The sequence below is a fragment of the Agelaius tricolor genome, unplaced genomic scaffold (assembly GCF_023055355.1).
Source record: "Agelaius tricolor isolate 1412-34295 unplaced genomic scaffold, bAgeTri1.0.p SCAF_22, whole genome shotgun sequence".
In the NCBI taxonomy this organism is placed as follows: domain Eukaryota; kingdom Metazoa; phylum Chordata; class Aves; order Passeriformes; family Icteridae; genus Agelaius; species Agelaius tricolor.
Window position 1 is genome coordinate 14,524,945 of NW_027269282.1, and position 26,177 is coordinate 14,551,121.

The 26,177-nt window shown below is 41.6% G+C and overlaps 1 protein-coding gene across 14 annotated transcripts in view; it reads left to right on the forward strand.

Annotated features, from left to right (window-relative positions):
* Positions 1-26,177, forward strand: part of ALDH18A1 (aldehyde dehydrogenase 18 family member A1) — a 47,214-nt gene that overhangs the window by 7,569 nt on the left and 13,468 nt on the right. For 8 of the 14 annotated variants that reach the window (XR_011682202.1, XM_071446379.1, XM_071446377.1 and 5 more), the window contains 9 exons: positions 303-468; positions 1,190-1,327; positions 16,383-16,506; positions 18,746-18,963; positions 20,469-20,618; positions 20,709-20,813; positions 22,130-22,288; positions 22,809-22,899; positions 24,591-24,715. Coding sequence is in view for 13 of the 14 variants with exons in the window: in XM_071446379.1 (XP_071302480.1) it covers positions 303-468; positions 1,190-1,327; positions 16,383-16,506; positions 18,746-18,963; positions 20,469-20,618; positions 20,709-20,813; positions 22,130-22,288; positions 22,809-22,899; positions 24,591-24,715 (1,276 nt within the window). In the remaining variant the exon portion in view is untranslated. Of the gene's footprint in view, positions 1-302; positions 469-1,189; positions 1,328-4,809; positions 7,830-12,957; positions 13,224-16,382; positions 16,507-18,745; positions 18,964-20,468; positions 20,619-20,708; positions 20,814-22,129; positions 22,289-22,808; positions 22,900-24,590; positions 24,716-26,177 lie in introns of those variants that run through there. The other 6 variants (XM_071446375.1, XM_071446383.1, XM_071446385.1 and 3 more) reach the window with 6 other exon arrangements.

Sequence of the window (26,177 nt, forward strand, 5' to 3'; positions counted from 1 at the left end):
TCTTGAAAGGTGGTGGTTTTGATGATTTAGATTGTTCCTTTGACATGGAAAGTGTAGGACCACTGATGCGATAAGATGGCTGAAGAGCTGTCAGTTTTCCTTATCATTGTCCCTGCCATATTTTTCTCCTTTCTTGTTGCTAAAAGAATTGAAACTGCATCTGTTTAATGCCAATACTTGTTGACTCATTATAAGAGCAGAAGAAATAATACTTATTGCAAAGAAAGGATGTTGACAGTGGTTTGGATTTTTTTTTTGTCCTGGAAATCACTTTCTTAAAGGTGTTCTTTTCTCATTTCCAGCCTATCCCCAATATTGGAAGACAGTAACTGTAGTTACATACAGCACAAGTTATACAAGGCTTTTCAGGGGATGAACAGAACAGAAGACTTTGCTGTAACTGGCAGTGCTCATTCAACCCAGGCAGAAGAGTGGATGACCATTCTGATTGAGAACTGCAGTGTGGAGGTAATATGAATGCAGACACACTAACTGTAAATATTTTTCCTTTCATATCTTTGTATTGCCTCGGGGAGGTGGGGTTATCAGGACTTTTTTTGTATAATGAACCTATGACTCTCAGGGGTCTTAATATGTGAGAGCAGTCATTATGGTTCATGTTCATCTTATTAGAGTACTTAGCAAAAAAAACCTCAAACCCAACAAACCCTGACAGATTTCCTATCTCTTGAATCCTGGTCATGCTATTTAAATGGGCAAAAAGAGTTAATTGCGGAATCCAGTGTTATATAATTTTCTGACAGCCTTTTGGAACTGAAAGTAGCTGGCTACTTCCTATTAATTATTATTATTATAATCCCTTCTGCTTTTCCAGAATAGGGAATATTTTCGTAGGGATATTTATATCCTATTATATTTCCTAATAAGGTTAAAGTTTGTGCGCCAAATGCATTGTAATAATTGTTAATCTGTGGGGGGATGGCTAAGTGGAATATGAAATCCAAGGGGTAAAGCTGAGACGAATTCTAATTGGAACTGAGATGACAAAGAGATGTATGTAGCTCCAAAATGGGTGGTTGACATGACCAGAAGTTATAGAGATGGTACTGAAGTGATTGATTCAGATTCTGTTACGTGTATTATCCAAAATATTAGACTTTGGCCATAATGGTCCTTTATCACTGTTGAAATACTATATTAAATTGATTAGCGTGTATTTTATTTTCAGGCTGTGAATTGCACTTCCTGTTGTATGGTTCCTGTGACCCTGGAGATACAGATATTGTGGACTAAAGTGGGCCTCCTGTCCAACCCACAAGCTCAAGTAGTGGGTACACGGCACTTTTACCAGTGTCAGCCCCTCAAGGTATGGAATCAAAAACCCTCCATCACACACAGAGGTTACTAAAGGGGGTTTACAGGTTATTTAAGAACCAAGGAATCAAATGGTCTTGAAACTAAGTAAGTTGAGATTTATTGAATTTTAGCAGTTGTCTGGCTGCAATGGTAGCCTTCTATAGAGGAGGGTTGTTTTGTGGTCTTTTCAGTACTGTCCTCACTCAGTCGTATAACTGGAAAAGATACCTTCTTTCCAACCCTGAACTACTTTCTGCCACTTTAGGACTTAATCTTTAAACTTTCAGTTATGGTTGGTATAAAGTTGTACTTACAAACATCCAGTAACTCCATGGTTAATATTTAGTTGTCTCTTAAAGCCTTAGTATGGGATTTGAGTTTAATAATATTTCAGAGACTCCGCAGGATGCTGATAATCTGTGCAGAAGATTCCTGTTCCTCTAGAGCTTCTGAAATCACCAACAGGTAGCTGAGGAAGTGACTAATGCTGATGGCAGCATATTTGGAGAATTGGGGAGGAAGGCTGTAAGCCAGAAAAGAGGGTATTCAAGGCCAGGTTGGATGGAGTACTGAACTATCTGATCTATTTGAAGGCATCCTTCCTCATCATAGAAGGCTTGAACTATGTGACCTTTAAAGGTCCCTTCCAGCCCAGCCCATTTTGTGATTTTGTGATGTCAGCAGGAATGTGTCAGCTAACATGACCACAGAGGAAAATGAGCAGTTGAGCAGTCTTTTTCAAGCATGTCAGTGGATCCCATTGTGTTGTTTTTTTTTTTTTTTTTTGATATCACATAGTCTTTTGGGCAGCAGAAATATTTCAAGGCTTATACTTCTCTGTAAGGGCTTAGGCTGTCTGATGTGTTAACACTCTTTGAACTTCAGACTCAGTCTAAATGAGATTTTACACACTTGTTTGAATGCATCTCATGGTACCCTTTTGTTCTCCCTTCTTGCAAAATACATGAAGAGGCTAGGAAGATGTTAACCATGTAAAACTCATTGCCCTGAGGCAAAGTGATACTCCCACCCCATGAAAATATTTTTTAAATCACCTGTTACATGGCTTCATTAATAAATAAATTATTAATAAAATTAATTAATCTTCTGTCTGAGGAAGAAGATTTGCATTCCTAGTAAAAGTGTAGGGTGCAAATCCCTCAGGATTAGCTAATCAAGAAGAATGAGATTCAGATTTGATTTGCTTGAGCAACTGATGCTAATTACTTTAGATCCTTAAGGTATATTGCAAAGCTAATTAGAAGAAAGCAAGTTTCTGACAGCAAAAAAACCCCATGTCATTAAAATCAGTACTGACTTCATCAGTGACATCACAAATCCACAAATTAGGATTGTTAGTAAAGACATTTTAGGAAAGGACCAACTTGCTCTATAGCCAGCAGTTATGAAGTGCAACTATTTGTAAGCATACTAGGCTGCACATTACTTTCAAATTATGCCACTTCCCAGCTTTAGCCTACAGATTCTCTATCTGAGAACTATCCTTTAGTTCCTTTAATATTTTTTAGAGAAATCTTTTTTTATTTATACAGCACTGTGTCACTGGAAAGTTCCCTAAGTAACTGACCAGAAAACGGAGAACCCAGGGAAGACATCCCGATTTCCACACCCATACACAATATCTGATCACAGTTATATTTGGACTTGATGAAAATACAGGACGTTTTAAAATGATGTGGAGTTCTACAAGAGCATGCTGGAAGTTGCTAATGGTTGCCTTCTCCCAGCTGTTCAGGAGGGTTTGTGTATGGAGCTTTTTTCCCTGCACTAATCTCTCTGATTTTAAGGCAGTTTTTCAAGGTCCAGGCACTTAAATCAATCATCTTGAAGCTTCTTATTGACTAGGGCAACTTGGCCTATTTTTGAGTGTGTTTACTCATTGCTAGGAGAACTTGTATCAGAATTGTTTGGGAAATTCTATTTGTAACTGCTCAGCAGTGGTGAATTGTGATCAAGGTCTGATCTGGCATGGAGGGCAAGAAGGTTGTAAACTGGCTGGAAGGAGGAACATTAGGACACTTTGCAAGTGAGCGAAGTTTCCAGGTGATGACAGAAGAAATAGCCTCAGCATTTTCTTGTAGCCATTCTGGAATGGGAACTGCTCAGGGGCCACCTTTGGGCAGCAGAGCAGGCCTGGGGAATGGACCCACGGCAGGCTGAAGTGCCACATGCTGATGCTCTCAGGACTGGTGCTGCAGATGCAAAGGTGCACAAGGAATCTGCTCATGATGCCTCCGCACACTCCTGTAGAACCAAGACTGTACTCAATGCATTGTTCATTTTGTTTGGTTGGTTTTTTTTTTAATTAAGGCACAGTGTTTTTTAATTCACCTTGAGGATGCCACAAAAATTCCCCAATAGGAGTCGCAGTATTTTTTTCTTAAGAGTCATGAACTCTTATCTTGCAAATTTTTTGAGTGCTTCCTACAGAATTTTGCTCTGAAGGCAATCTTTGAAATTCTTCTCAGGGAAGTGATTGAGGTGGTAATTTCACAGGTTGGCATAAACCAGTGCAAGCACAGAAGGTGTGCTGCCAGTAAATGCCCTCTCAATGTTGGCACGCAGAGCTGGGAAGTGGGGCAGAGAGTGAGGTTGCTCTTTTGGCAGCAGCATGGTCTTAAATCAGCCCAAGGTAGCCATGAAACTCCATGCAGTTCAAAGAGCTAGTGTATTAGTTTTCTTGCTGCATTCCGTTAAAACAGAAAAGAACTGAGGCCTTAGAGGTTCAGTCCCCTGTGTGATCTTCACTGATCTGTCTCCTTCCTGAAACAACATTCTAAAACGTGAGCAATATATTTATATTGTATTGGGTCCCTGCTTTAGTTTACTGACATTTATTGATAGGATTGCATCTTGTGGCAGTTCTTTCTGGTAGCAAGCACTTGTCCAAGGAGTCAGCTGATCTTTTATAAAAAATAAAGCTAGCTTGCATCTGTTCTTATTACTAACTATTTGGTATGTCTTTCCTCTGAGTAGAAGGCTTACTGTAGCAGAGCTTAAGTCACTGCTGCCATTTTGGAGATCTCTAGCATACGATACACAGTAGCTACTGATCTTTACTATACCCTCAATTTACCTGCTAAGTATCAGTTTTGGGAAAGAGGTCTTACTCCTAGGACACTGAACTCTTACCATCCCAAAGACATCATGCTTGCCAGTCATCTACAGTGAGTCCCCATTAGAAAATTGGGGACGGGTATGCCTTTTGTATTAAGACTGTTAAATTCTTTTTGCTTCCCTTCTTGCTGCAGTTTCTAAACATGAGCACGGTACCTGTGACAACTATTGTTACCTTCACTGACATGACGGATTGGCCAGAACCTCCAAGAGGCCAGCCCCAAAAGCACTGGAAACTCCCATTTGACATCTTTTTTCCAATCAAAGTAGCCCTGAATGTAGAAAGAACTTACAGAGGTGATCTGGCTGGGTATTTACTGTTGATTCTAATAATGTCTAGTATTTTCTGCTTTTGAAATAGATGGAGCCTGTATTTAAAGTGTGGTGAGTGAATTGATATATTCAGGATACGACCCAGATGATGGACTTTAGTCATCAGGTTTTTATACTATTTCTGTGATATCTGTGTGCCTTCTGTTCTTGGATTAAGCCATGTGGGCTGCTTGTCCTCTCATGTTCCTGCTCTTTGTATGTGAACCATCTGTGAACATCATTGCAGTGACACACTTGAGAAATGTAGAGATCCAGGGACATTGCTTTAATGAGGAACTAGGAAGAGAATATTAAAACTATTATTCCGTGTTCCCAGAAACCAAGAATGCTCTCTAAACCAGGGAGTATGGAGAGAGAAGCAAAGTTCAATCAAAGCATTTTGGAGCTGCTTTCAGTTGGAGAAGCATCTGATTTTGGAGCTGCTTTCCTGTTGGAGAAGCATTTGATTTTTCTATGCGAAACTAATCGAACATTTAAAATACAGGAGCTCTCCCAGGGGGCCTGAATTCTATTTTATGAGTAAGCATGTGTGCCAGTCACCCCTAACCTGTCCTTGTTAGATGACGACAACTGCACCTCTGTGAGATTTTTTGAATCTTGCTTTTTTTGTGTCTTTTCAAATACAGATATTCAATTGAAATTTTCATGGTTTAATCACTTTTTACATTAGCAACACTGTTGCACAGAACAAAGTAATTGTGAATGCTCTGAAATACAGTTGAATTTTAGTGGTTTGTCAAAACATCTTCCTAATCTTTTTTTTCTCCCTGGAAGAAATGGGCCTGAATAGACTTTTTCCTAGATAACAAACATTCTCTTGTTCCAGATAGGAACTGAACTGAAAATGATAACTACTGAAATTCTAGTAGCACATCAGAGAGACTTGTGAATAGTTCTGAAGCTAAAACATTGAATATTTTAGGAAAATTTGTGGATGTATTGAGACTGAAGCTTGCTGCAATACCTTACCTCTGGCTCACTCTCTGGGACTAGGAAATAAATTTATTGTTTTTGATGTTAAAGGTGGTCTGATTATCTAGACTGCCCTCTACCATCACACAGGAAATCTGCTTAATTGTTCCAGGAAGCTGTTGGATGAAAGTATATTTTTTAGCAAAAGATTTTATTATTTATCTTCTTCAGATGATGGAAAAATCTGCCCCATCTGATGCCAAGTGCTCCAATGGAATCAATAAAAGCTAAAAATTTCAGAGCCTAGTTTTAATAAAATACATTTGTTGCTTTTGTACCTATACTGCACATAGCAGCTCTGTTGCTTCTCCTCATTACAAACTTTAAAAAGAATGCAAAAATAAACTGAAAAACTAGTAATTAGTCAGGATATCAAAGGAGATAACACAAGTAAAACAAAACTACAACCCATCTAAAAGCTTCTGTGTTAATGTTACATATTTATCTTTGTCCTTATTTGCATGATTTATTAGCTGGGAACGAATTCCGTGCAAGTGTCTTCAGTGTCCGTTGATTTCTATTCTGGGGCAGCCCAACCAAGGTAGTGTGAAGATTCAGAACTGCGTGCATTCCAGTATTACACAGGACTGTACCATTACACAGAAACAACCTTTGATTTTTAGGTAGATGTGGCTTCTCAGATGTGCCTGTAATACCTTTGAAAAGTTTTTCTCAGAACACATTTGTAATGTGTCCCATGTCCTCTCATGTCCCTAATTTGTGGAATCCAGGAAATTAATTTAGAGGTGACAGCAACTGAATTACAAAGGGTTAGCCAGAGAAACTTCCCAAATGTAACCTGGCAACACATGCTAAATGTGTTGGGATAGGGCTTGAATGAAAAGGATCTGGCATCCTTGTTTTCTGCATTATTGAGGTAATTCACTTAGGTATAACCACAGAGATACTCTTTGCTCTATGGGCTGTAAGAATGCATCACCTTTTATACTATAATTATCTGAGCTCCAACGTCCTATTTTTTAGCTCATGTTTGTCTCCTTTCGCATTTTGTCATAGCAAGAAATAAGAGCGGGAAAGAGCCTTGTCCATATTCTGGTCCAACCTGAATTAAGGCATATTCAAATTCTAGCCACATGACAGCAGTGCTTGTGGGTTTAGAATCTGTAGTTTCCTATGGCAGTGCATTTTCGTGTCTACTTTATCATGTTGTGTTTTTCCCCCCGCCTGATCTGAAATAGCCTGTGTTGCAATTCAGTATCAGGCAACGTTATGACATTACCACACACAAAGCAGACCCATATGTTGGATGTACAGGAATGGAGTGTTTGTACTCCACGTCAAAGGGCTGAGACAAAACTTTTTCTGCTGCCAGCATTCTAGCCAGAGCCATCTTTCCAACATCTCCCTTTTTTGAGGAGGTAAGTCTGTTTTTACACTTTCCGAGTGGAGACGATCTTTACTAGGTAATTTTTAAAGTCCTTTCCAAACCTATTCCTCATTTCTTTAGAAGACGTCATTTAAAATTTCAAAGCAGGAGCAATTTTCGAAGCCGGGGGCGGGGCGGGGTGGGGCCGGAAGCGACGGGAGGCAGAGGGGAGCCGGGCCGCGCCGTGCAGAGCCAGGCGGGTGAGTGGGACCGAGCCGAGCCGAGCCAGGCTGGGCAGCGCCGAGCCGAGCTGGCCACGGCGGCCTCGGTGGTGCCCGGAGCGGAGAAGTGGGCTGGGCGCGGGGTTGCGGCTCGGCTCCAGCCGGCCCGCCGGGCGGAGGTGGCAGAGGGAGCGCGGGGTTCCTTGGCGGAGGGGCGGTCCCGTGCGGGGTGGTGGCCGCCGTTCGTCGGTGCTGCCCGTTCCCCTTCCCTGTGGAGAACCGGGAGCGGCTGCTGTGTCGCCCGTGATAGAAGGTTGAGGGCTCTGGGGGAAAGAAGTGAGCTCAGCCTTAGAACTGCCGGGGTGCACCGCACACCGCCGATCTCTCGGACCCCTCAGACTCTCCAGAGCTGCACAGATTCGGGGTCGCTTTTTCTCGGCGGTCTCAGAGCGTTACTGCTGCGGGGAGTTACCGGCAGTGTGAAATTGCAGTTTGATCCCCAGCGAGCACCCGGCGAACTGGTAAGAGCTGCACGGGCCTCATCCATCCGGAGGTCTGTGAGAGCAGAGCTGTTGCTCCTCTAGAGGTTTCTTTTTCCTTGCCGGTCTCTTGTGCCTACTTACAAGATTTCTCCATGCTCAAAGAAAGTATTTAAACCCTCCTGACGCTTGCATGACAGCTAACAGTCACTCCCTAGGTTTTGACCCAACTTTGTGATAAGCCTGTGTTCTTCACATACTGTTTCTTCACAGTAGACAGAACAGGATCAGATTAGAGGTTTTTTTTAAGTAACCTGATAGCTCTCTGGAAAGAGTAATCAAACTCTAGATAATGGAGACTTAGGCAAAGTTTAAATGGTTTACCAGAATTATTTGACAACTGTGTCCATACTATGAAGTCAAGAGTTTTAATTTTTTAAATGAAAAATAACTCAAATATTTCCATACGCTTATAAAAATTTTCCACCTGCTTATGCCTATGCCGATGCTGTACCCTAAAATTGATGGATACTTCGAGTGTTTACCTTCTTTCTCTTCCCAGATTTGCTCTTGGGGATACTGAGAAGAAATTTATGAAGGGTTAAAATAAACTCTTCTTCTTTTCTGCTCTGTAGTAAACTATTTATGTTTAGTCACTTTGGAAACAATATTGCCTGTTCCATATTTCTGTCAGTGAATATTTTTTGTTGTGTAAACTGCTTTGCTGGTTTATTTTTTGCTGTATTTCCTTGCTCTTCTAATCTACTGTTTTGTCATGATTGTCATAAAAATTGTCTTCAATAGCAAAGTAAGCATCTTTCAAGCTTAGCTTCAGTAATTGTTCAGCTGTTCTTATTGCACGTTGTTTTACTAGGAATACAAAAGCAATGGTATTTTTATGGTTTTCTGCGGCATCTGGGGAAGAAAACATCTGAGAGTCACTGTGCATGATAGTCTGAAAAGTCAGTTCAAGATGTAGTGGAAAAGAAAAAAAGTAAATAGAATAATAGAAACTATGACTTAAGGAATTAAATGCAGAATAAAAGACCATATTATGCCAGTATATTAATCCTTCATCCAAATTTGAGTACTCTGTTCTCTACTGCAGTTCCGGACTCTCCCTTGGCTAGCATGTGGCACTGTGTTTGCACTAATCAAGGAGGTGGAGGAAGAGCAGTGGAGATCATTATATATATATGAAATAGCTTCAATATAATAAGCTATTCGATATGCAGATGTCTTAATGGCAGTGTAGTCTAAGGAATTGCTGTGCTTCTCTCTTTCTGGTGCTAATATTCACTTGTATAGATGGGTGGGTCAGTTAGTCTCTGACCAGAGTATTACCATGATCAAGCTGTCTTGCTTGGGGACAGGAATTGCAGCTTTGATAAGAAGGAGTGGCAAAAGTGGTTGTTCAGGGACAACTCGAGCGTGACAGCAGATGGAGGAATGAGGAGGTAGTTGCACTGCAAGTCTGTAAAATCATCAGTTGTATGAAGGTGAATAACCCCAGTCTCTACAAAGCTGGAAACTAGGAGAGTACTCTACTAGTTTTGATTGCTTTCTTGTCCTACGCATGTACTTTATCTGGGCATCTGATAGACTGCTGTTCTACCTATGAGTTTGTTCTATTGTTTACTTACGCGATGTCTGGCAATTGTACAACCTTCATTTGATGGATGTAGAGAAACTGGAACAGAATGGGATGGTTAGTTTTATCATCTTTATCTTAACAGCTGGTGCAACCTGATGTTTTGCTGCTCAGTGCTCAAAACAGGTGGTAGAAGAAAGTAGCAAGATTTAATTGAAGCAAGAGTAAAGAGATGTTAGGAAGAAGGAAATGCTTGAAAGCTGCTAATTAATCCTATCTTGAGGTTTATTAGTGGTTTAATCATGCTTGATTAAATTAACCTATCCTTATGTTCTTCATTTAGAAAGTTTGATTAAAGCAGATACTCTGTGATTTTTTTTTCTTCTTTTTTTGTCTTTTTAATTAACTGGGGAATAAAATATTTGCACAGAGATGTACTTGTGTTTCTTGCAATTATGTCTGGGATGCAGGCAGGTGGACTGAAGCATGTGTGCCTACACATATGGTTATTACCATTAAGATAGTTTCATGCTTTTTCTCGAAGATGGAGCTCTCTTTAGGATTACTGAAGGTTCACTACCTTTAACTGTCTGAAACTGCAGTTTTACATTGCTCACTTCTTAGTATGCTTGCGAAGTACACTAAGGTAAGTAACTGCTGACCAGATAGGAAATCTAGGATTCCCTGCCACTAACAAGGGTCCTTCAATAAAAACTACTGGTTTCATGTGGCAAATGCAAGTACTGATTTATTTTGTATGCAAAAATGCATTTTGTATGGGGAACCTGTTGCTTTTTGTTTGGAAGGACATTTTATAGAAGTTGCACATACTAAAAATTGGCCAGGTGAGCTTAAAATGGAGCATTTCCATTTCTTGTTAGCTTTTTGAAATGAATCACAGAATATTCTGTGTGGGAAGGGACCAGCAAGGTCCCTTCCCAACAAGGATCAGCAAAGTCCACCTCCTGAAAGGCTTGACTTAATATAGAAAAAAGGCTTGTCTTAATACAAGAAAAAATAAGTCAACTGTTGTGATATACCTTTAATTACCATTCTAAATCTTTTGTGAGTGACCAACATTCTGGTGTTGTCCTTCGTTTTACTCTGCAATTGCTAATAATTGGAGTGGGGAGGAGGGGAGAGCAGGGCTTACATGCATTATGATGATTAAGCCAAATTCTACTTCTGGAAAAGTAGAGATCTCCAAGTAGTCTTCTAACAAAGACCTTATGATGACCTTATTTTTCGGGTATGGTTTTTTTGTTTGGGGTTTTTGCGGGGAGAAGGGTGGGGAGGATCTTATGGTTTTGGTATTTTTTCTTCTTTTTAGCAGGAGCTGGGGGAGTTGTTTAATTTCCCTTGTTTGGAGAGAGTGATGTGTTAATGTCAGATAATTGTGAGTTGGATTTTCTGTTAATTCTTGAGACACTGAAGTTTTTCCAAATGTATTGAACTCCATTTCCCACCACTTGAATATTCTACATTCTTTGTGAAATTTTCTCTGCAATTTTGAGACCTTCATTTAAGATTGTTACTTGATCCCAGAAGGTGATGACTAAAAAATAAACAGCCCCCCAAACAAATAAACAAAAATAGTCCACAGAACAACTCCCTTGCAACAATATAGGAATTTATACTGTTGGGATTTATTTGAATTCTAATAGAAATATAACAGTGGCAATATAACATAGGTGAGGACAGGAAACAGTATATCTAGTGTCTGAGTTAAACTGGGGCATTACTGTGGATTTGGTGGTGTCTTTGAAGATGAAAAGCTGTAGATTTGTGCTTTCTACCAATTGCAGTGATGAGTGCTTGAAGATGACACTGAGTTGGGCAGGAGTGTTTGTCTGCTGTTGTGCAGGAAGGCTCTCCAGAAGGATCTGGACAGGCTGGATTGATGGGCCAAGACCAGTGGTATGAGGGTCAACAAGGTGAAGTGCTGGTCGTGCCCGTGGGTGACAACAGGCCCATGGAGTGCTCCAGACTCGGGGAAGAATGACAGGAAAGGGCAGGGTGTGCTGGTCGACTGGCTGAATATGAGCCCACGTGACAAAGAACACCAATGGCATCTGGCTTGTATCAGCCATGGTGTGGCCACATGCCCAGGGCAGTGATCACTGCCCTTCACTGGGCACTGGTGAGGCCTGCAGCTTTAATCCTGAAGTCAGTTTTGGGGCTCTCCACTGTAAGAAGGACAGTGAGGGACTAGAGCGTGTCCAGAGAAGGCAATGGAGCTAGGGAATGGTGTGGAGCACAAGTCTCATGAGGAGAAGCTGAGGTAGCTGAGGGGGGTCAGCCTGCAGAAAAAGAAGGCTCAGGGGGAAACCTTGTTCTGTGCCATCCTCCCTGACAGGAAGATGCAGCCAGCTGGGAGTCTGGCTCTGTTCCCCTGGAACCAGTGACAGGATGAGAGGAAATGGCCTCAAGAAGTGCCAAGGGAGGTTTAGGTTGGATATCAGGAAAAATGTCTTCAAAGAAAGGATGGTCAGGCACTGCTGATCATTGCTCACAGCAGCGATAGACTCACCATCCCTGGAGGGATCTAAAGCACCAGGCAGTGCCCATGGCAGCTGACAGTGCTTTTCCTAGCTGTGTAGATGTGACACTTAGGGTTGGATTAGGGCCACCACAGTTGTGGGATTGGTTGCATTCAAGGCCACTGCAGTCAGGGATGCATCCAAAAGAGGGCTGCAAAGATGGTGACAGGTCTCCAGGGAAAGCCATACGAGGAGCTGTTGAGGGCTCTTATCCTCAGTCTGGAGGAGTCTGAGGGGAGACATCATGGCACCCTGCAGCTTCCTCCCAAGGGGCAGTGGAGGGTCAGGACAATGACCTCTGCTCTCTTTGACCAGCGACAGGACCTGAGGAAACCACTGGAGCTGTGTCAAGGGACATTTAGGCTGGACATCAGGAAAAGGTTCATCCCCTAGAGGGTGGTCAGGCCCTGGTCATGGGCCCAAGGCTGACAGAGCTCAAGAAGCATTTGGACGACTCTCAGGCATGTGGTGTGATGGTTGGAGCTGTCCTATGCAGGGCCAGGAGCTGGACTTTGATGATCTCTGTGAGTCCTTCAGTGTTCAGGGTGTTCTGTGGTTCTAAATTACCCCAATTCCCTTAACTTAGAAGTGACTTCAAATGGCATATGGGAAGTAAGTGGAGAGCAAAGCCAGCACTCTTGCACTTGTGAAGAGGTTTGGGCTGCAGTGGAGAAAAGAAAGGATGTAAACGGTTTAAGGAGCTAAAGCCAGTCTCAGAAGATTGGCTGCAGATCCCTTTCATCTGCTGTACACCAGACGGCAAACATGTGGGAGCAAGGAGAATCCAGGTTAAGGGAGGCCGCTGTGGGAGATGGCTCAGCAGCTCGTGCTTTGGGTAGGGCTGTCTGAACTAGTCTGGGGCTAGACTAAACAGTTGTTAATGCTGTAACATACAAAGGCCAGGATTTTGTGCTGCAACGTGGAGTGGAATTACATCATCTACCGCTAGCGCCGGGGGGAAGGAGCGCGGGCGGGTACGGCGAGGCGGCGGTCGGTGACGTGACGTGGCTGCTGCCGCCGCCGCGGCCGCGGATTGGCTGTGGTGGGTCAGCGGGGCCGCGGCGGCGGGAGCGCGCCCGTGTGTGGCCGGGCTGCCTGCGCGTGCTGCTCCGTGGGCCCGCGGAGCGCGCGCGGTCCAAGAGCCCCGGGGAGAACCGCGCGGCGCCGCGGCCACCGCTCCGCAGCGAGGCCGCCGAGGGCCCGGCCCTGCCGCCGCCGCTGCCGCTGCTGTACAGCCCCTCCTGTACTGCATAACTCGTTTATTGGCTGGGTCTGGCAGAATGGACTAACACCAGGCTCCTGCAGGTACTGCCCTGTGAAGCACTCGGAAGGGTTCCGAGGCCAGGACAAGGTGCTGCTCTGCCGCGCCAGGCAGTACTGCCGTGACCGCACTGTACTGCTGGGATGCGTTCTTGAGAGAAAGGAATCGCGTGGTACTTGCTGCTCTGAATTGCCGCTTCTCTGCGCGTATACCATCTGCAGAACCCCGGTGAACCTATATGCAAGCTGCTCTAAATACCATTTATTTGAAATTTTCATTTATTTTAGTCAGTTCTTCTGAACTGGCTTCTCTCTGGGAATGTTTCTAGGGTTAAAGTTTGCAGGAAGAGCTTCAGATTGGGTTTTTTTTTCCCCCTTGCAGTTGGTAAGGTAATGAAGCGGTTTAAATAATAAAAGCCTCTGAATGTTACCGAGGACTTAAAATTTGTGTTGTGGGAAAGACTCACTTCATAGACATTGTGTGCATTTCCTTTGAACTTGTTTTATCTCTGTTTCTGTGCTTAAGTGTTTTGCAAAAAAGTTCTATCGATCAGAGTTTGACTTCCAGATTTTTTCACTTCTGGAATGTTTTAATGCTCAGATATTTGCCTTTATATCTAAAACTGTGAAAGCAGTTTATTTAGTTTAATCAATTTACTAAAGGTAATTGTGGACATGATATGGCTCTGCAGCCAACAGACTGTACAAGCAGTGTTATAGACTCTGGTTTTCAAGACACAAATTTTAGAATTTGAGATCGCTGGTTGCTTTGGAGGGTAACTAAGTCTCTTTACACTGATCTGGAACAGCATCTAAATGTACTATGCTACTTAACAGCTGTTTTTATGATAATAAGTACATTAAAACTAGGTCATGGTATTTCTTTCTGTGAGCAATAATACAAGGATAACTTTCATTATTTAAAAAGATAATAGGAAAATGATATTTTTAAAGGTCATATTTGGAGACTAGTTTGGAAGAATTAGGCTCTAATGGTAGTGGAAAAAAAAATTAAGCTGATGCTAGGGGGAATACCTGAATAATGCATTTTGCTTTTTCTTTATTGCTTCCTCCAAGTAAGGCAGGAAAGTTTTATTTTTTAAAAAATTGTTTTTAATTCTACACCTTTTTTTATTTTTTTGTCACTAAATCTCAGAACCCTTCCAGCTATGGAAGTGGTGGAAATGTGAGTGGAATGGAAAATGAGGATTAAAATTAACTTTAAATCCTTGACTGAGTGAGAGGAGAGAAGTTTGATTAGCCTGAAAGAAAGCCTGTAGTTACATACCATAAACTGTGCTCTGTCTGTGGTTTCAGGCACCATCCATTTCCATTTCACATACTGATACTTGCTGCTGTTTTAAACTCTCTGTTTTCTTGCTAACTTGCTGTCCTTGCCTTCTCTCACAACCCAGTTTCAAAAACATGCTATATTTTATAATCTTTTTCCTTCAAAAGATCCACACTGACACTTCTCACTCTTCATTGTCTGCCCGCTTTTAGCAAAGTTGTCTCTGGTAAAGGGAAACGGGAGACAGTCTTCCAGAAGGACAAGGTTGCTCTTAGTTGCAAGCAGCCTGTAGTGAGAATGTGAAGTGGTTCTCCAGCAGATCAGTAGGAGCAGCAAAGGAGATGGCACAGTTTGATCTGGCCAGTGTGGGTCTGTATTCTGTGATAGCGAAGCGCCAGGAGGTCATTACTGTAGCAGGAGTTGAAGGTCTGACAGGAGAGGTAAGAGGAGGTGTCTGGAGGTGAACTTGAGGTAGCATGCCTGTTTCTGTCCTTTAAGGGGCATACTCTGTAGAGGGAGCTGAAGAGGACCGGGCAGTTCCACTCAGGGTATTTGTTGTGGAAAGGGGTCTGGATAAAGAACCTGGTGTTTGCCAGCTCATGTCAGGAGCTGCTGAATCTGGAGCATCTCTCTTGAGACACAGCTAAGACCCCCTTGAGAAGACAGTGTCTAACAGAAGAGGTCATGGTGAGCTTCAAGGTGGAAGGTTGAAACATAAATAGTGGGAATTGTGCAGCCCCAGAGGCAGGTGCATGAGGTTCCTGGTAAGGGTTCAAAGGGGGAACCTTTGTCTAGGTACTACCGGTCCCCCGCTTTAAGCTTACCCTGTTATGAGAAGAGAACTTTGTGACAGCGTTGCATGGTCTGCTCAGAATCCTTTGTCTGCCTCACCCTGGAAATACAGAACTGTGAAGGACATTGCAGATTAATATTAAAGTGCCATGCAATGTAAGCTTTACTAGACAAAACAGGAGGAGCATTATGTGCTGGTGGCTGCCTTGTCTAATGTAGATGTATATGGGTATAGGTGTATATTTTGGTAAGGATTTTAATGAGGGATAATAGTACCCCGATGCAGAGTAATGAGGCCTCTTCAAGTGTCCTCTTTTCAATGCTTCCTCTGTACCATAGTTTGTGCAGTATTTTTGCTTTATTTCAATGTTGCTGGAAAATGGATTGAAAGCAAGGAAAGGAAGGAAAATTTTGTAAAAGAGGAAGGAGAGGTTTTGTGGTTTAAATACTGTCTGGGAGAACTGGGTTCTTCTTAATCTTGTTTGTTTCCATGGTGAAACTGGATGCATTACTTGAACTAGACCTGTCATAAGAGATGGGTAATTTTATATCCCTTGTTTGCTGTGTACTTACTGTAGTGAACTTTAGAGTTAGAAGAATCCTGAGTGTTTAAAGGTTCAGTCAAGGGAAACTAATGCCAAATGCTTGCAAATTTGTGTCTTTACTTGTAATCATGGATAAGTAATTTGATAGTGCTCAGGGAAAAGTGAATGACCATATTTCCTGTATTGAATAGGGCTGAGATTCATGAGAAATATAGTAAGATGCTTTGTTGTGAGGTGTACAGAGAAGTCTGTATGATAGAACCTCTCTACTTTTATCTTTTTCTTCCAGGCTTTTATCCATTGTAGGTACATTCACTAATAGTGTTATCCCTTCTCAGGGGGCCATGTTTTATTCTTTACCTTTAATAAAGATCTGGCAGCAAGTAAGGAAGAGGGGCCTTCAGTTCTTCTATATCATAGTCTGTGTGCAAATTCTGCAAAATGGAGAGTTGGCACGAGGAAATTTTATTAAAATGGTACAGAAAAGAGGAGTTGGACTGAGGGAGTGGGCGAGGAGAGAAATATAGATGAAAAGTCATTGTTATTTAACCATCCTCCCTTCGTTTTAACTTGCAGATATCCTTGATTTGCAGAAGGCATCTCAAAATGTTGTGTCGAGCTGCTCTGAGCCCTCTTGTCCGTTCCCCTGGATGGTGCTTTGTCTCACCGCCGCATGTCACCGCAGCCATTTCTCGTTTATGTATGTATGAGAGAAAGCACACATTTCTAAAATGTTGGTTTGTGTCTGGGCATGCCTCTGCTCTTTCCTATGTTGGAAGGAAAACCACCTCATTAATGTCATTGAAAACTTACAACCTCTGAAGTGAGCTGTTGTTGAAGCTCTACTTTTTCAATGTTACTTTCTCCCTTAACTCAGTAATATTCAGCTGGATGTCTGTGTATTTTTCATTCTGACATACATTTCAAGGAAAAAAAAGTTGTGGAAGTACTGCTGCTGTAAAAGTTCCTTATTTCAACTTCATACATTCCTGGAAAACAAGATCTGATTGTGTCTGCTCTTGCATTTTCAGATGTCTTGAGTAAAGCAAAGGCCAAAACTCAAATTTACTTGGATTAAATTCAAGTGGAAAGTGCATGCAGGTTTTATATAGTTTAAATACATAGGTGCCCTGTTAATAGTTCTTCCCTGAAAACCTAATTTAAGAGAACCATTCAGTGTCTACTTGATTAATGGTCTGAAATACAAAAGGTAAGGATAGATAAACTCTATTAGATCAAGAGAGTAGCTGTTTACCATTACGTGCAAGAATTATTTCCCACTGGTCTGTCTGCTAATAGTTTTCTTTTATTAATAACTATATGAATTAGATATTAAAATCTTGAAAATTCTAAACTTTTTATTTATGAGCTACAGCTCTGTTGACTTCTGTATTTGTAACATTTCTAAGTATTCCTCATTTTCTGAAGTCAGTAATTTTCACAGTACTACCTATGAGAAGTTTGTTCCCAAGTATTGGTAGTATCCAGCAGTGGAGCGACTCCTGTCACTTCATCAGTTGTGGTCTAAAGCTGGAGTCATCATTTATGACAGGGATTTTTTTTTTTGTTCTCTACTGTTTTCTGTTTGTTCTCCACATTTTTTTCCTGTTCTGTTCAGCTTATGTGTTTGGAAATTCTGCTTCTTTACTCCTGAGAAGCAAGCCTTGTGCAGGCTACACAGTGAAGGATCTGCAGTTCCAAATACTGAAGTATGTTTCACACATGTCCCTTTCTTTATTAAGGAAGTGAAACTGTTGACAGGTATGGGATATAAAAACTGGAATCCCTTTAAGCCTACTTGTCCAAAACCTTGACTGGATGGCTATGTCAGTTTCTTCCTAATTGCATGTGGAGCAAATTAATGGACTTGCATCTCCATAAATGTTTAACATGTGTAACGTGGGAGCCAATTTCACATCTCAGTCCAGTGTAAAATGACTAAAAGACATAGACTTATGTGGCCATAGAGCAAGACTAATGATTAGGACTTCAGTGGGGATGAATTGAATTCTCTGCTTGTTCTAGAACTGTGGTCTTTTCCCTTATTTTTCTTTGAAAAAGTTAAGAGTTTCTTTTCAGATACTGGTTAGCTCTCAACAGCTACCTTCTTGGAACCTTCTAAACCCTGAAGCCAAGAGAACTGGAAATAAACTCCTTTCTGATTATACTGTGTAGGTTAGGCAAATACTAAATAGTAGTACTAAATAGTAAGGTGTAATGTTCACTGACTTGTAAAGATGCCTCTGCATCTTCAGATGATACATTAATTAGAATTGACTAGAATAGAATAGTTAGTTGTAAGACACTTAGAGTGGTCAGCTAGTCCCACAGCCTGATGCTTCAGGACTGCCCAAAGCTAAAGCACACTCTGGGCATTGTCCAAATGCCTCCTGAACATTGGCAGGCTTGGAACACAAACGCATATTCAAGAGGCCTGTTCAAGGGCTTGAACAACACCATGTCACCATGTGACTTGGAGTTTGTATATCTGTCGTGCCCCTTCATTTTCCCTAGTTGAGCAATGTGCAAAAATACCTGGCTTAGAGGTGTTGTAAAAGCTATGTTTCTTTTCTAAAAATCAGGCTCTCTGTGCTACTTCAGACAGGAAAACTCTCTGAACCTGTTATCTAATGAGGCAAGGCAAAGTAGATTGTTTTTAAAACTAGTCCTTGAGATGTGAGCTATATAGGCTGTTTTACAGTGTCTTTCAGTTTGGTCTTCTAGATTCCCAAAGTCAGAGCTCTTGTGTTGCATGGGATATTGCCTTCTATACCTTAGGGATGGTTAATGCTGCTCAGATACTCCTGTTTCTCACTTTGTTTTAGTGAATTGAAAGCTAGCTTCTCATTCTTAGTTACTGGGAAGTGTATTGTGAAGGGTCAAAAGTCTCAGTGAAACACTTAAAACTGTTTTTTTTGTCTTTCTTTCTCTGTCCACAGATCTCCCTTGCCAAAGATTAAGGAATGAATCCATCCGTTGTTGGAGCAACATTCCATTTATCACCATGCCACTCAGCCGTGCACATGGAAAATCGTTTGCACACCGCAGTGAGCTGAAGCATGCAAAACGGATTGTAGTAAAGCTGGGTAGTGCTGTTGTTACTCGAGGGGATGAGTGTGGCTTGGCCCTTGGGAGGCTGGCTTCTATTGTAGAGCAGGTAATTCTGTGACTGAACATTTGTGTTTACTTCAGGTACTCAGTGATTGTTGGATGCTACAGAAGATTGTAGTAAACCATCATAAAATATTGATACTCTTTAAAACAATGTGTTAGCCTTTCCCTTTTCAACCCTCTATGCTTCAGTTCTATAAATCACGTAACTCAGTAAATTGTTTTTTGAAGGTGTGGTAGGTTGATCCTGACTATCAGCTAAGCATCCACACAGATTCTTGTTTGCTCCCCTTGCCTGTTCCCACCACCAGTGGGATTGGGAAGAAAACAGGAATAGCATAAGTAAGAAAACTCATGGGTTGAAATGAAGGTAGTTTAATAAGTCAAGGAAAGGGGAAAAGAAATCTGTGATGGCAATCGCTACCTCACACAACCAGACCAATGCCCTGCTAGTTCTTGAGTCGTGGCCACCTTGGAAGATAACCTCCTGCATCTTGCTATTCTGCAACTCTCTTACTGTGTGTGACATTATATGATGTGAAAAGTCCCTTTGGCCAGTTTAAGGTCAGCTGTCTCAAATGTGTCCTCTCTGAACTTTGTGCCCAGCTGCTACCTTACCTGCTGGGATTGAACATAGTGGAACAAGGAAAGCCTTGATGACTTGCTAGTGGTGCTCCTCATGGGGGAAAGATGAGGCTTTGATGCTGTGCAAGCACTATTTAGCAATAGGCAAAACATTAGAATGTTACTAAAACTGTTTTAGAACTGAAATCTGAAACACAGTATCATACAGACCCCTGTAAAGAATGTTAACTCCATCTTGGCCAAGCCCAGTATAGAGGGAGAAATTTGCACAGTGATAATTTTGTGCAATAAGTAAGACATGGGGCATTAGTTGTCTGTAGTGGGAAAGTGGCACTGAAGGATGTGAACTCTGCAAAATGAGTCAACCCTTCTTGATCACCTGAGCATTAGCAGAGTTCCTCCAAAGAAAAGCCTGACACCTCATTACTTGTAGGAAAAACTGATGGGATCAACTCATGTATTTCTTCTCCAAAATGAAAGGATTATCTTGGTGAGCACTGGACATGTCCTTCCTGGGAAGTAAAGTTAAGCTAATATATTAAATTAATGTAAGACATTTAGCTTTGGGGCTTTGAAAGGAATCTGGCCAGATACATGTAAGGAGGAAGTAATCAAAAGCTTTACTATTGGGAGTTGGCCTCTTCACTTCTAGAATTCAAAGTTACTGTATAATGGTAGCTTTGGGAATGGATGGATTCAAGTATTTTTCTGTCACAGAAGCTGGTATTGTGAAAAGAAGGTTTGTAAGAAGTTACAGATTGCATGCAGTCCTTGGCATAGCTTCCAAGTGGCTGGGAAAGTGTGCAGAAGTATCACGAAGGGTGATTGCCTTGCTTTGCACATCCATAGAGAAATCAAAATCCTTGTGTCAGCAGGAATTGGTGAGCACAAGGTTATAGTAGCCAGGACTGTTTTGCTCTTACTGATCATATGCCAGGCGCTGTTTCTTATTTCCTGTACTTACAGGTCTCAATGCTGCAAAATCAGGGCCGAGAGATGATGATTGTCACCAGTGGGGCTGTAGCTTTTGGAAAACAGCGGTTGCGTCATGAGATATTGCTTTCTCAGAGTGTGAGGCAAGCACTTCATTCCGGCCAGAGTCAGCTAAAAGATATGGTGAGAGGCTGGTGGCACTCCTGCTTTTCCTTGAGTGTTGGGTACTACCTGTTCAAGTCATTGCCTGACAGCTGCTCTGTGTCTTTGTAGGCTATTCCGGTCTTGGAGGCCCGAGCCTGTGCAGCAGCTGGACAGAGTGGATTAATGGCTCTGTATGAGGCCATGTTTACACAGTACAGCATCTGTGCAGCTCAAGTAAGGCACTCCTTCTTTCCTAGATTGACGTGATACTTTTGGAGCTTATTATTGTCACAAACTTGGTAGCTTATACAAGAATGTCTTGCTAAATATTTTGGAAACTGAGTTATCTACTATTAAGATAAAATGAATATGCTTTTTGTTTTTGGAGTTCAGGTGTGTCCTGCTCTTTTATAGGCAGGGAGGATCTGTTAAGATCTCTTCACAAAACCTGAAGTTGATGGTCCAAAGGGAGGGTTTAAAAACTGCAAGTGGCTAAACTGCGACACCTTCTGTAAAGCTGACAGAAGTACATATCCACACTTCAGAACTTGCTGTCCATCTCCTCTTGGAACCTTTCCAACTTGTGGATGATGTATCCCTGGCCTGGGTCTTATGAAGGCTGCAAGTTGAATTACTCTTGTATCAGTTGAATTACTCTTAAACAGGCTTTGCTATCTTAGATACTCTGAAAATGAAGAATTGCTTTAACTGTAAGGCCTTATTTGTTTAGACACTTTTAACAAATGTAGGAGCCTAGTATGAAGTTTTCTTGGAGGAACTCCTTACTGTTATATGGTAGAGCCAATATGTCCAAATTGTTTATAACATAGCTAAAAATCATGATAGGTCATGCTGGATTGTAATCTTGTTCAAATCTGTAGATAACCATCACTCCTTGGATATAAAATAATTGATTGCCCATGCCAAAAAACTTAGCATACACATTGATTCCAAGTGCTATTGTACATTTGAGTGATGGAGTTGTTTGCTTAGTTCTCAAATGTCCAATGACAGAGTAAAAACAAACAAAAAAAATCTCTCCAGAGCAGAAATTGAGGGTGTTTTTTGTCTTAAAACAAAAAAACAACCAAAAGAAAGGGGTGCTATATACATGCAGGAGGCAAGATTATTTCAGAAGAGCAAGTGAGTTCTAGTGAGTGGAAGAAAAGTTTTGATATAAAGCACCCCTTCTGCTTGCTACAAGTAGGAACATTAAAGTGGGAGGAAAAACTGGAAAGGCAGCATCTTGAGCAATCTATTGAATTGTCCAGTAGTTATCGTGAGCATCTATGTTCGATCTTGTTTTCCAAGTTCATTCTTGGAACATGTGACCTACCAGCTTGAGATAGGCTATTACAGGCTTCAGTGGAATAAACCTGCTCATATTATGGAAAGAATATTTCTCGCTTGTATTCTATATCTTTTAAATGTGGCTTTTGTTTCTGTAGTGACCCAAAAGGCATGACTGCTCTGTTATGACATGTAAATACATAAGTTTACATGATGTTCTTACAGGAAAGGTAGGCTAAATAGTTTTTTTTTCCTCTTAGATTTTAGTCACCAATCTGGATTTCCACGATGAGCAGAAGCGTCGCAACTTAAATGGAACATTACATGAGCTTTTAAGGATGAATATTGTCCCTATAATTAACACTAATGATGCAGTTGTTCCACCTCCAGAGCCAAACAGTGATCTGCAGGGGGTAAATGTGGGTAAAGTATTGCAATGGAGGGGGGTCCTGCTTGCAGATGGTGCAGCACTTATGTGTACTTGACTAATGCCATAACAGGGGAATTCTGAAGTCTGCAGCAGAGAAACAAAGATACAGAATTAGTATGTGGACAGAGAGTACTGGAAGACTCTCTGTATTTGGCATGATACAGTGTTGTGGTGTGAAACCAGGGCAAATACTGTCTGCTTTACCAAAAGCAAGCATGCCTCTGCAGCACTCCTTCTTAAAACAGCGTCAGTTAGTGCCTCTTGCCCTGTCACTGGGCACTAAGGTCGAGAAATGGAAGTACTGATGACACTGCTTGTCATTTGGATACCACTTTACTGAAGCATATGTACTTTCACACAAAAATCACCTTTGAAGTTTCCAGTGGGTGTGAAAAAAGTAGCACAGAAGGACTTGTTAGTTCTGAGGTAAATTGCTTTTTTATGTTGGCACCAAATATTTCTTAGTTCCTCACACTATTCACTGCTTCTGATATGCATGTGTATTGCAGGTAATTAGTGTGAAGGATAATGACAGTCTGGCAGCACGACTGGCTGTGGAAATGAAAACTGATCTCCTGATTGTACTTTCAGATGTGGAAGGTTTGTGAGTAATTTCTTTAATTTCTGATTTTAGTGAAACACGTCAGATTGTCAAACCAACCTCTTTTCCAATTTTACTTATCTCTTCAGTTCATCTGTTTTTCAAGGACAATTGCAATGTTCTACAATAACTCTTTAAGGCCTATACCCTATGTTGATGCTGTGGCATCAACATTGGGTAAAGGCCTTAAGGAGTTATTGTAGTACATTGCAAACCAAACACTGTCTGACACACTGTTGAATCTGAGTGGATGAGAATGCATGTGAACCTGAGACCTCTTCCAGATCCCAGAATACCACATGTACTGTGGTACTTCTGATACTTTCTCAGAGTTGTATGATAGTCAGGAATAGTATGCAGGATAAAAGCTATGTGTCTTGAATCAGGAGTATAAACCAAATACTATTCTACAATAGTTTGTTTCTTCTGGCAGCACGTTCTGTCAGTGAATTATTGGTGTATAGCAAGTCCTGGTCATTGTTTTCCAGGTACCTGGGTCTTGCTAGCTTTTTCTGTCTCCCTTACTTTTGACTTACACTGCTCTAGTCTTCTGAGCTGTGTTGTTGTGACGTAAGCCTGTCACCTATGGATGTTGAACTTCCTGTTCTAGAGAGAGGAGGGTAGTGGGTACAGTTTCAGATCAATGCAGTCCAGATCACCTTAAGTCACATATTCTTTTCATCTTCTCCAGATGGGTTTCTTTCAGTAGATCCTGGCCTTCAGCACATGCTTGTGGTCCTGAGGAGGAAAGAGGTGTCTTTCCATAAGCACTGTTTCTTTTAGCAGATGCAGCTGGTTTCATTCTAGTCTAGCTGGTTAATTCTGTTCTAGCTGGTTAATCCTAGTCAAAATGACTGTCTTAGAACTCAGAAATAGTCAAAAGAGTTTGTAAAACAACCCAAAACCAGCCCACCTCTCCTCCAAGCTTACTCATTCAATGTGACAGCTTGTTTATGGAGAGATGTCCTCTACTTCCCAAGCTATCAAGGATGGGCACAGATAGACTGCACTTGTGCTCTCTAGTTTGTTGTGGCAGTATTTGTGCATATAGCATTTCTGGGAAGTGTAGTGGTAGAGCTGAAGTTTAATATGTTGGATAAATCAAAGTGTCATTCAACTCCAAGCGTAGTGACATTAAATAACTTGATTTTAAAAAATGCTAATAAGAGCATGTCTCTGTAGTGTTGTGTTCCTTCTTAGTAGAATTGAATTGTTACCCTTTTTACATGTTTCTGAATTGCCTGTTTTCTCACTGTGCAATCCACCTTTCAAGAATATTGTCTGAGTGTTTAGTGAGGAGGACTATTCTTTCCAGTTTGGTTGAGGGTTTGTAAGTTCAGTTGAGGTGTATGTAAGGCCCGATTTTGAACATCTGAAAGCTGCAAACTGTCTCAAACCTCAACCAAATGTCATTACCTCCCAGCCTGCTTGCTGCTATTCAGCATGTGGGCTTTTGGCTTCTTACTTTTAGGTCTTCAATAAACCTATACCTTTTGGGTCTGCCAGTTAAGAATTTTGTGCTTTCAGTCCCATGACAAGAAGGATTCAGTGGAAGTTTTCAATCCTATAAAGCGAAACACAGCTTTTTAGCCTCATGTTGGTTGCTTTTGTTGTTTTCTCTTTTTTTCCTTTTTTCATGGGTGAGCTTTTGACATGAAGGTATATAACTGGTTTTTATGATTTATTTCAGGACTCTTTGACAGCCCTCCAGGGTCTGATGACGCAAAGCTTATTGACATATTCTACCCAGGAGATCAGCAGTCTGTAACATTTGGAACCAAATCCCGAGTAGGAATGGGTGGCATGGAAGCCAAGGTAGAAATATGGAACAATTACTTCACAATTGGGAAGGAGAGGGAGCTACATGAGATGGTTGTGCTTTGGGCTGCTGGATGGATCTTGTGCTTCAGATGGATCTTGGCAGGTTGCAGGAATGGGCAGGCAGGAACCTTAGGAGTTCAATAAAAGGAAATGCTGAGTCTTATGCCTAGGGACACTGGTATGAGCTGGAGAACTGACTGCCTTGAATGCAGGTTCAGTGAAAAGGGCATAGGGATCCTGGTAGACACCAAATGGAATGTACACCAGCAATATGGCCCTTGGGCAAAGCAGGCTAACCAGGGTTGTATGGAAAAGAACATAGCCAGCAGGTTGAGGAAATTATTACTTTCATCTACTCAGCACTAGTGAAACCACATCTGTAGATTTGTGTATGGTTCTAGATACCGCAGTACAGGAAGGACATGGCATGCTACAGTGAAACCATCAGAGAGACATGAATATGATTAAAAATTGGAGCACTGTCACACTAAGAGAGGCTGAGAGCTAGGATTGTTTACACTGGAAAAGAGAAGGTTTGGGTATAAGTAGCTGAGGGAGGGGTTTACAGAAGGCAGAACAAGATTCTTCTTGGTAGTATTCAGGGAACAGACAAGAGGCCATGGGCTCAGGATGAAATACAAGTGAATAAACTGAAATGTGAAAATGAGGTTGCTGACGCACTGGAGCAGGTTGCCAAGAGAACCTGTGGATTCTCTGTTTGGAGATGTTCAAAACCTGGCTGGATGATGCTTGCTCTAGTTGACCCTGCTGTGAGCAGGCAGTTGGACTATATGATTTCCAGGGATCCTTTCCTGCCTCAGCTATTCTTTGAGTACCCTGAAATGGTATGTGGATTCCTTTTGCTTTTCTTTTAGGTCGATGTGAATTGAAAAGAGCAAGTAAAGAATTACACTCAAGTAGATTTTAAAAGGTGACATTTGGATCTGTAATTTTGTGGTTTAAATTAGAGTCTATCTCAATTCTTTCTTACGTGATTAATTCAAAGACTTTGGGAATCCCTGTCTCTTAAATCTGATATGGTACCTCCCTCTCCTTTCTGAGTTTGTACGATGTACTGTTTGCTTCTGAAGGATATATTGGTGGAGACCAAGGTACTTCAGTTTTTGAGCGGAAGATTAGTAGAGGTGGGAGGGCTAACGGGTTTTAGTCCTGTGTACAGTCAGGTGGTCTCAGTATTCATTGCTGTGAGTAGATAAACATGGGTGTGTTTGACTTCAGCATATGTCTCTCATGAGGCTGAGATATGCACTGCTGTAGTATTAATTGCTGCAGGTTTCCCTGGGATATATGTGGAAAGTTGTCTGTAAAAACCAAAGCAGATCTTGACTCAGCAGGAAAACACCAAAGTAAAATTCTTCACCAGTTATGTTGTTGATTATTCCATTTTCTGAACACTCAGGTAAGGCACACTCTTAGGTATCAGAGCATGGGCTGG